The sequence below is a fragment of the Pollicipes pollicipes genome, unplaced genomic scaffold (assembly GCF_011947565.3).
Source record: "Pollicipes pollicipes isolate AB1234 unplaced genomic scaffold, Ppol_2.1 Scaffold_6138;HRSCAF=7277_pilon_pilon_pilon, whole genome shotgun sequence".
Taxonomy (NCBI): domain Eukaryota; kingdom Metazoa; phylum Arthropoda; class Thecostraca; order Pollicipedomorpha; family Pollicipedidae; genus Pollicipes; species Pollicipes pollicipes.
In genome coordinates, this window is record NW_023596818.1 from 9983876 (window position 1) to 9993427 (window position 9552).

The 9552-nt window shown below is 56.1% G+C and overlaps 1 protein-coding gene across 1 annotated transcript; it reads right to left on the bottom strand.

The window, feature by feature from the left end:
* Window positions 1-442: 442 nt before the first annotated feature.
* LOC119105827 (brain acid soluble protein 1) lies at window positions 443-9098 on the bottom strand. Its single transcript, XM_037229369.1, has 7 exons — window positions 8629-9098; window positions 7539-7776; window positions 4932-5100; window positions 4341-4485; window positions 3656-3859; window positions 2758-2953; window positions 443-2501 (listed from the first exon to the last, which is right to left on the bottom strand). The coding sequence occupies exons 1-7, from the start codon at window positions 8836-8838 to the stop codon at window positions 2449-2451; spliced, it is 1215 nt and encodes a 404-aa protein (XP_037085264.1). The 5' UTR covers window positions 8839-9098; the 3' UTR covers window positions 443-2448.
* Between the last annotated feature and the right edge of the window lie 454 nt (window positions 9099-9552).

A 9552-nucleotide genomic window follows, 5' to 3' on the forward strand; every position in this document is an offset into this window, starting at 1 on the left:
ACGTGGTGTCTATTGATCTGAGAATGCAAGGCTTCCGGTCTTGTTGCCTCGCTATTTGGAACTCCCTCACCAGCCATTCAACACCAGCACGCTTTCTGTCGTCTTTCCTATTATAGACCACGTAGCCTTGCTTCAGGTCTGAATTTACGCTTCGTTTCGAATTTAGTAGCTTCGAGTCCCCCTCTCCCATCTAAGCCAACTAAATCATTCATGAGAACAGCCGCAACAGGTCTAACAAGCAGGCACTTGACATCTGGCACCGCATCAGCAGGATGCACCAGCATTCTGAGTCCGCCGTCGTGCTGCACGGACCGCGATCGTTCCTTGCGATAAACAGCTGCTCGCCGCAACGTGCTCGCCCAGCCGCGCAGGCGCAGTCGAAACGCTGCACTGTCGGCCTCGACAGGCGTTCTGACCGGACCGTCCAACGAAAACAAAGCGCTCCCCAGTCACTGTGTATCAAATTAGGAAGGCTTAGACAACACACCACCTGTACATCCCGGAAAAAATATGTCGCGGTAATACTCAAGATTCCCACCGTCGCCCCGCTCCTCCAATCACAAACGCAAACAGCGGGACTCCCCGTGTCATCGGCTCCTCCGACACCTTACGGCTGCAAAAATACAGTCAGATCAACCACGAACCTTGCCACCATTTGGGATATAAATATATGCTTGATAATAGTACGCATCAATAGACAACACCTCACCATTGCTCGGGCACGGCGATGCTGTCCAGGCCAGCACCGTCTGGAGGCTACCAGGACACAGCACCGCCCGGGCGGAGTTCGAGTCCACGTCGCCGCCCGCAGGCAATCTCTCACGCCCCCACCGCCGGCGGCCGCGGTGCCGACGCTCCCCGACGCCGGTCCGCACCGGAGCCGGGCGGCTGCCGCGCCCCCAGGCCGCAGCAGAGGCCCGCGGCCGTCGCGCGACATGACGGCACCGCTCCAAGCCGGACAACGCAGAAGTCCGCACCGGTCGGCGGCCAGCGCGCGGCGTCCCATGGCCAGTGGCGCGAGACCCGCGCAGACCGACCGCCAGGCTGGAGCGGCGGCAGGCGCGGTCGTCTCCGACGGCGCGGCGGGAGGGAGGCGGGCGCTTCAGCGTCGTCCAAAGCAGGGGCGTCGCCAGCCGCCCAGCCGGAGAGGCCGACGAGCTTCGGCTGCCGCCCGGGGACGACGACCCACCGACGGCCGCCTGGGATTGTCCGGGGCCCAGTCCGCCCGGCAGGCCGGAAAACCCGACCTACAGATGAGTACAATCACCGGAACCCCGCGCGACTCCAGACCGCGCGCCGCCGGCTCGCAAACCAACCCCGTGCTGATAAACTCTGGGTGCCGTATCCTCAGTGCGACTCCCAACAGTGAATATGAAAAGATAATTTAGGTGGCGATATGGCGGCACGTGCTGCACATTTCAACACGCCTAGCCTAAAAACCGACGCCCTATGTGCAAATTCATGCCAAGTCGTTATGGGCACGCGTGGGGCGCTCGCTCGTCCGCTGTTTAAGTATGCACGTTATTGCACAACTCGTCAAATGCGTGCGCATGCGCGAGCCGCCTCAACCGGCTGCACTCTTAACAACGGGTGGGAAAGGGGGCGTATGTCCAGGGACGCTCGAGCTCATGGAATGGTCTTTGGCGGCGGCCCGGCCCGTCAAGACCAACCCCTGTCAGGGTCAACAGCAACAACCAGCCGCTGGGCAGAGGCTGCACCGTCTACTGCCAATGGAATGTGAACGTGCGCGAACGGAGCCGGCCAGTCACGGGCCGCCGGGGGCCCCAGGTGAATCACAGGGGGTCGGGACGCTGCACAGGGCTGACCCTCTGGTGAAAGCTGAACCGCGCGCCGCACGCATTTGGGGGCGCAGACGCGAACGTTGATTTGGACACGCGACATTCCCCCTCGCGGTGAAGTCGCCGGCCTATCGCGGTCGCTCCGTAAATCGGCATACAAAAATAGGTGCTATCGTGCGTTTGGCACCTAGTTCAGTGGAAGAAGCTACGTGATGGACAGATAACAAACGGAAAGGCGGTCGCCGCACGCCAGCGACACCCAAGAAAACGCGTGCGATGGTGGCGCCGCGAGCGGCCAGCTCTCGAACCGCTGGCACTGCTCCCGGCACCGCCTGTCGGCGACCTGCAAAACGACGGGCCAGGCGGCTCCTGCCGGGAGAGGCCTGCGCGTGCCGCTCGAGGCGGGAGAAACGCGGCAGCAGCCGCCTGGCCGCGCACGCAGCGACACGAAAGGCAGCGCCAACTCTTCAACTACCTACCAACAACCCCCACCCGATCCAGCCCACCGTCACAACAGGAACAGCGCGCACCGGGCGTTCGGCTCCGGCCGCCGCCCTCAACCACAGACGGCGCACACGAGGAAGACCCGGCCCCGGCCCGGGCCTCGTGACGCCGCGCTGATATGCCGCCGGGCCGCCGCCGGCCGCCGCTAGTCCTTCCGGCTCTTCTTCTTCTTCTTGGGCTTCTGCTCGGTCCAGGAGTCTGCGGGGCGCACGGCGGGCGTGAGGTCCACGGCGCCCGGCCGTGTTACGGCGCACGTAAGTCGAGGAGCAACGGGCGACACCCACACGGCGCGAGCTTGCCTTGCCTGGACAAAGACGTGATTCATGACAATTGCAATGCATCTCACGGCGAACTCCAAAGCGCCACAAGTACCGACGCTTGCCTAGCCTCTGCGCACAATCTCCCGCGCCAAAGCGCACCGAGCAGCAGCCCACGAATGGCTTCCCGTACCCACCTCCCTGTGCGTCGGAAGCCGCGTTCTGCTTAACGGGCGCGGCCGGCTTGGCCTTGGGCTCGGACTTCTGGGCGGCGGCGGCGGCGGCCGGAGGCGCCGCCTCGCCGGCAGCAGCGGCGGCCGGCCGGGCCGACGTCAGCTGCGTGATGTCCTCGCCCGCCTGCAGGCGCGCCATCATCTCCTCGATGGTCACCGGCTGGCGGCAGCGGCGCGACACCGTCAGAGTGCACGTCCCGCCGCGCCGGCCCGCTCGGCTCGGCGGACAGCGCCAACCACGGGGTCGGGACCCCGCTGGGTTGCAACAAACTCCTACCAAACCAGGCCTTTCCCTATAAGTTTCCTTACAGGAGTACGACGTCATTCACATCCCCCGGTCACGCCGGGAGGATGGGGGCACGTCTTACGGTGGCGACCATTACCGGACGGCTGATCTGGCGAGGGCTTGTAAAAGTTGATTCGCCGTCCGATTTTAGCCTGGCCCTCTCCAAAAAGCAAGAGACTTGACAACGCCATTCATTTCTGGATGGATCCCCACCAACTCGTAGATACTGATAATCGGTGATAAGTAATCGCGACCCTACGGTATGTTTGTTCTGCATGACCCCATTTTTTACCAACGTTCACACCGTAGCGCCTAACGGCAACAGGCAAGCCTCCGTCCAACGAACGTACCACGAGAGCACCGACGACACCGAGCTGAATCACAGCGGAGCGAAGATAACCCCTCCCGACTCCCCTTATCGGGGGAACAAGGCGCAGTCTCGAGAGCTCGCGAGCACAACAACCCAGCGCACGAGCATGAGTGCAACGCCCCGGACACTCGCCGCCCCTGCCGTGCACGGGGCACCCGACCCGCCTCGGGCACCCCTTCAGACCGAACCAGCCGGCGTCGCCTCACCTTGTTCGGCTCGGCCGCACGAGGCGGCTCAGCCTCCGGTTTCGGCTTCGGGGCCGGCTTCGCCTTCGACTTGGCGGCCGGCTCCGGCTCTGGCTCGGGGGCCGGCGGCGCGGCTTTGGGCGCCGGCGCCGGGGTCTCGGGGCCCTTCTGGTCAACCTCCTGATGCTTCAGCACCACCGCCATGGCCTCCTCCAGGCTCAGAATCTGCCGGCCGGTGGCGGGCACGGTCACAGCGGACCCCAACGCGAGCGACAACGCGCCAAGTCGACACCGCCGCCTCGCCAGCTGGACGGCCTGTGCCACTGCCCTGGAGCTCGCTCCAGTCGAGCCCTTCCAGCGCGTCATTCTGCCCCGGCTGCCAGCCAACTGCCAATTGTGGACGATGTTCCCAGGCCCATGCTCTTTTCATTTCTTTCTAGACTATTTTCTTTTTTGAGAAAGTTGGGATCGATCTGAAAACACACCAGCAACACATGCCCCACTGACGCACCATGCGCGCGTGAAGCTCTTCAGCCGTTTCAGCGTTTAAGCCCGCAGGTACTGTCACGAAGTGAAGCAAAAACATGAGCCAACCGCTGTTATCTACACCCGTGACTGACATTTATAACAGCAGTGTGCCCAGTCACCGAGCTAACCGCCGCACCACTGCGACATTCGCAGCGCGGCGAATACGCCGCGCACGCACCCGCTTGCCGTTGCCGCTGCTGAAGAGGTCATCTTGGGTCAGCGGCCCGGTCGGCTTCGGCTTGGCCGCCGGCGGCGGCTCCTCCTTCTTGCCCTTCTTCTTCTTGGAGACGGTGGTGAACTCGTCCGTCCTCGGCTGGGCGGCGCTGGAACGGGTCAAGGTCAGGTCGCGTCCCGGCCGAAGCCGTGCTGCGCCACAACGCGGCAGTCCCCCTCGAATTCACAGGCCAGAGGTTTTGACGGCATTCCTCCACACTTTCGTAATTATGCGCAGCCTTTACAATCCCTGTACAGAGCGCCCTATCCCCTTCTACAGACGTTCTCTCACTATTCAAAATCAGCGCAAAACGACGCACGCGGGAGGGCTGGTGATGCATTTAAGACGCCTCGCAAACGACACCTAAAATCCCCTGGGAGCTTTAACGTCACGCATTCCCAATGTAGCACGGCACAGCCGACGCCGCGCCGACAAACACTTCAAGCGACGGTGCTTCCTCCTCGAGCGGTCTCGACCTCGCCTCACGCTAGGGGTCGGCCCGGCACCCCCGCCTAGAGCGCCGGCCGGCCAAGGCTCGCGGACACCAGCACTCACGACTTGGGAGCGGCGGTCTTCTCCACAGCCGGCTTCGTCGCGGCGGCGGCCTTCTCCGCGGCCGGCTTCACCGGCGCCGGCGCTGCCGCCGCCTCCTCCTCCTGCGAAGACTTGGCCTTCTTTTTCTTCTTCTTGGTTTTGTTGGGCGAGGCGTTGGCAATGCCCGAATCTGAAGCGAGAGTGGCACAGACCGTTCGGACAAAAACCGCTTGAATTCATGCTGGGCGCGACGGACCAGTCACGTGAAATTGTATCTCCTCGAAAGGCACATTTCCCGCTAGTCCTAAATACAATTATACGCCTATCATGTTAGTATTAACGCATCATGCGCATACGAGTGAAAATATGCCTTGAACGATTCCCTTCTTCTGTTGCTGGTTCCCCATGCTGCAATCGGTTCTTGGGGCAATATTGATACATAACTTGCATTTTTGTATTATTGATACTTGCAGTTTTTGGCAGCAGTTTCCAGCAGCAGTTTTTGGCAGCGAATTTTGGCGGCGGTTCAACCCCAATACTGATCGTTTGCCTTCTGGTGCATATTTGACACTGAACTATTACACTTAAGAACTTTGCATGACAATATCAGGGAAGCGGACCGTCCACAAATGATGTTACGCACGGAGAGGGAGGAGATGCGGGGTTGATGGGAGCACAAACGAAGCATGACACCGGGGAGGATGCTAGGCAGCGCCATGTTACGCTCAGGTGCGGCTGGATATCAAGCTTAACCCTTATTCAAATATATAAAGCCCTAAGGCCAACACTGTCAACCTCCTCTCAAGCCATGCGACACGTCCGTTTTTTGTTTCTTGCTCTTCTCGGGGCCGAACGTACGATACCCTGTTCAACGTTACGTTTAGCACGGCGCGAACAGAAAAGGACGGCGAGATCGACCAGCGAAACCACTGCGCAACCAGGTGGCGAGGATCGACAAATGGCCAAAAATGTGTACCGTAATTTCCAAACGATCCCTAACCTGCATCATCCCGATGCTTCAGCACCCATTTCGTGTTGCGGTGACGTCACTGTTCGATATCAGCTGACACGTCACAGATATGATAGCGACCTGCCGAGCAAACCCCTTAGCCTATCTCCCAAGTTGCGCTCTCGTTCCAATACATCGCATATCTCAGCCTTCGGCCTTGTTTTGCCAGACGGGGCCGCGAGGTACCGTTTTCCTGCTATCAGCCGGCCGTTGCGTGTCCGGCCCAACAGCTGCAAAATAACCTTCCCTTGCCAGTGGGACAAACCGCGCACAAGCTCTTGTGCCGGGTGCACCTGAGCCGCATGATTTCCCCACGCCACGGAGGCGAAAAAGCACCACACTGCATAGAAAATGCATCACCGTAAAAACAGGAATACAAACAAGGATACAAGGATACCACAGCAGGTTTACCACAAGAACCAGTAAGAAATTTCGTGACTCCCTACGAGTGTACTACTAGCGATAGTTCACTGTGTCCACTGCGTCCCCTTCGGATGTAACCTTTGCACATGTTGCGTAATAACGCGGATTTTAGCTGACTTTGGTCAATGATCTTTGTCCTTGACGTAATGATTTCCCGAGCCCACGACGCTATTAGCATTGTGTGAATATTACAGTAACGCTCCACGATCAACAACTTGCAACTGACAGTATGAAAATTCGAAAACTACATATGACTACACCCATCGGGCTCCGAGTGCACACGACGCACTTCAAATACAGTTAACTGCCAGGCCCAAACAGGACAGGCGCACAAGCCCCGGGAAAGTGTTGCCCCCAATACCCCATCCGTGAAAACTGATAACGACGCACGCCCTCACACAAGCCACGTGTCTCGAAGCGCGCTCTCCCTTTCCGGGAAGTCCGGAGCTGGGAAGGGCAGCGACTGAGCTATTTGGCTGACATAGACTCTCGACCCAAGCGAGCCAGATCCGACCGGTTCGCTCAATCCCAGCTCCGTCTGCGCGGAACACCTTCACCAGTCTAGCGGGAAACGGAGCTTTCTCATGCCCATTACTTTTGCTGCTAGTGGAGTTTGCGCAACACCGCACGCAAACTAGACCACCACAACAATAGGGGAAACACTTGTGGGACACAGCTGTGATAGGCGCCGCAGGGCGACGCTGTAATGGGGACGGCCATTTGCGAATGGTTTGGTTACTGGTCCCCAGTTCGCTAATCGCAGGTTACCAAATTTGGCTATTACCGGTACTGGTAACCAATGACCTGACCTGGAATCAGATTAGCTGTAATCATGCATCCCAAGCATGGATCTCAGATCATATCGGGTCTTTCAAAGCCTGATCTAGATCACAAAGATCGCTTTGTAAATCGAGCACGTCTGGCTAGTACGTGGCTTGAAACTGCCGGGGAGCGACATCAACGCCGGACTGCGATTTTTAGAGAAGTCGACGACAAACAGCGACAAAAACCGAAGCGCCTCTCACTACAACTGCTGCTTCTAGAAGCACCAGTCAGCGTGGCAGTTATTTTCAGGTCGATGAGTGCTCCACAAGGTTCTCAGAAAAAATTCACTCTGAATAAGATACACAAACCACCATCCACGCCTCATCTCGGCGCCGGCCGGCCGGCCAGCTGCCACCCGTCCTCCATCCCACCTGCTGACTCCTCAGCCTTGGCGTCACCGGCCAGCGTCAGCGCCTCCAGCTGCGCAGCGTCCGCCGCCGGCTCGGCCGCTCCCTTCTTGGCACGGCGCGGCACCACCTGGCTCCAGTCATCAGCTGCCTTGTCCCGCTTTGGGGCTGCAGTCTCCTTTGGCTTGGGCTTGTCGGTCGGTGACACACTCTCTGAGCTCTCTGGCTTGGCTGCAGCAGGCTCAGCCAGCTTCTTCACGGCCTGCAGGAGGGTCGGGACATATCCTAAATGAATGCAAATCTGACAAAAAGGATGTAGCAGGGTGCCATCCTAAGAGACTTGTAGCAATGTGCCATCCCATAGTAATGTTTCAAAGTTAGTATTTGCTGAGTTGATGGCAGTGCATATAAGGCAAGATGCAACTCCTTTAGGTATCTTAGATGCCTGCAACATGATATATAAGTCTGAAACCAATATCTTAAATTAAATGTAGCCAAGACAGATTTTCCATGATACATCTCCCGATAGAGCCTTTGCTCTACCTAAAATGTTCAGATTAGCTGCGGATCACAAACACAGCAACCAGTCTGAGTTTGATTTTACAATGGTGCTGAATGTCACCTGGCTATGACACAGCAACATAACTTGCTGAAGCAATACTTTTGCCATACAACTAGATTATACATTTTATATGCTACAACATTCAGTAAATATTTTCCCAAGAACTCAGGGATTTGAGATGGTTTCAAAGACAACAGACCTTCACCTAAAAACTGAACAGCTCATAATTACACAAGATTTTAACCAGATGTCTGGAAATCTAACTGGCCACTGATCACTGGATCTCTCATATCTTGTCTATATTCTGGAGCAGACCTTTCAGCATTTTGTTTAAAACAATATGTTAAGACATATAATCACACATTTCCCTCACTGAAAACCTAGAGCAAAACAATCCATGGTATCATCACAACACAGATAGCATTGGTCATCCCAATTATTATGTCAGGCTAGATGCAAAGTGGCACAAAGGCATAATGAAAGCAGGATGAAGAACCCTACCAATGTCCCTGCCATAGTTTCCCCATACTGGCTTGAACTTATTTCACCCACCTTCTTTTCACTCTTAGACTTTTGCTTCTTCTTTGGCTTTTTTGCAGTCTGAGGGGCTTGAAAATCTAAAAACACTGGCTCAGCTGGTTTGCGATTTAATCCTATCCCAATACCATACACAAATACGATCACAGCGAAGAGCACAAAAGTAACCACTGTGATCGGTGCAGCATACTCTATCCATATGTCTGCACTCGCAGCCAACACCATCTTGGCAAACTACACTTCACAAACGGACAGAAATACCACAGGAAGATGCGTATCAATAACAACAACTCGTTCCCATCGATCACTGAGACACGCCAATTCAACGGCCGCCCCAGCCTCCCGAACTATCCGCACGCAAATCACCCCCAACGCCCGGTCACCACACAGGCGGAAACAGTCCAACGCGGGTTGATGTGGCAAGCTGCTACGAAAGTGGATTTCTTTTGCTATAAAATTTTGGTGTTTAGTTACGTCAAAATAAGAGAAACCTCACGCCCCTACGAATCAAAGTGCTCTAATGGTGAAAAATGATGTCATATGTGCCATAAACCAATGAAAATTTAGATGTTTTTAGCACATTAATAATTGCCGGCCCGCTTCAGGCTCCAAGCTTTTTTACGAAAAAGAATGGCCTTTGCACGCATCATTTGTGTGGCTACGAATATACGGGGTTTAGATATATCTGATATGTTTATGATTGTGCAAAATATATCCAGCTCATGTATGACAAATGGATTTGTGTTCGTGAGTAAAAATTTGCGTCGAATAGCCCAATCATATGTGCCCCGTCCTGCAGGCTAAATGGAATATATTCGTCGAGTTGACGCCGGATCAATTCAAAGATTGGCTCGGAGCATTAATGTGGGAAAATGATAAAGCTCATTCTACCTGCTGGCATCACACTTAATTCTTTTCTCATTGTCACATATTTTAGAA

What these genes read in the sequence shown, in the direction of transcription:
- LOC119105827 (XM_037229369.1), bottom strand. Translation starts at nt 8,838, where the DNA reads ATGGTGTTGGCTGCGAGTGCAGACATATGGATAGAGTATGCTGCACCG. An exon ending in CAAGGCTGAGGAGTCAGCAG is followed by an intron (nt 5,101 to 7,538) that starts GTGGGATGGAGG and finishes CTCTCGCTTCAG; the next exon opens with ATTCGGGCATTGCCAACGCC. An exon ending in GTGCGGCCGAGCCGAACAAG is followed by an intron (nt 2,954 to 3,655) that starts GTGAGGCGACGC and finishes CGCTGCCGCCAG; the next exon opens with CCGGTGACCATCGAGGAGAT.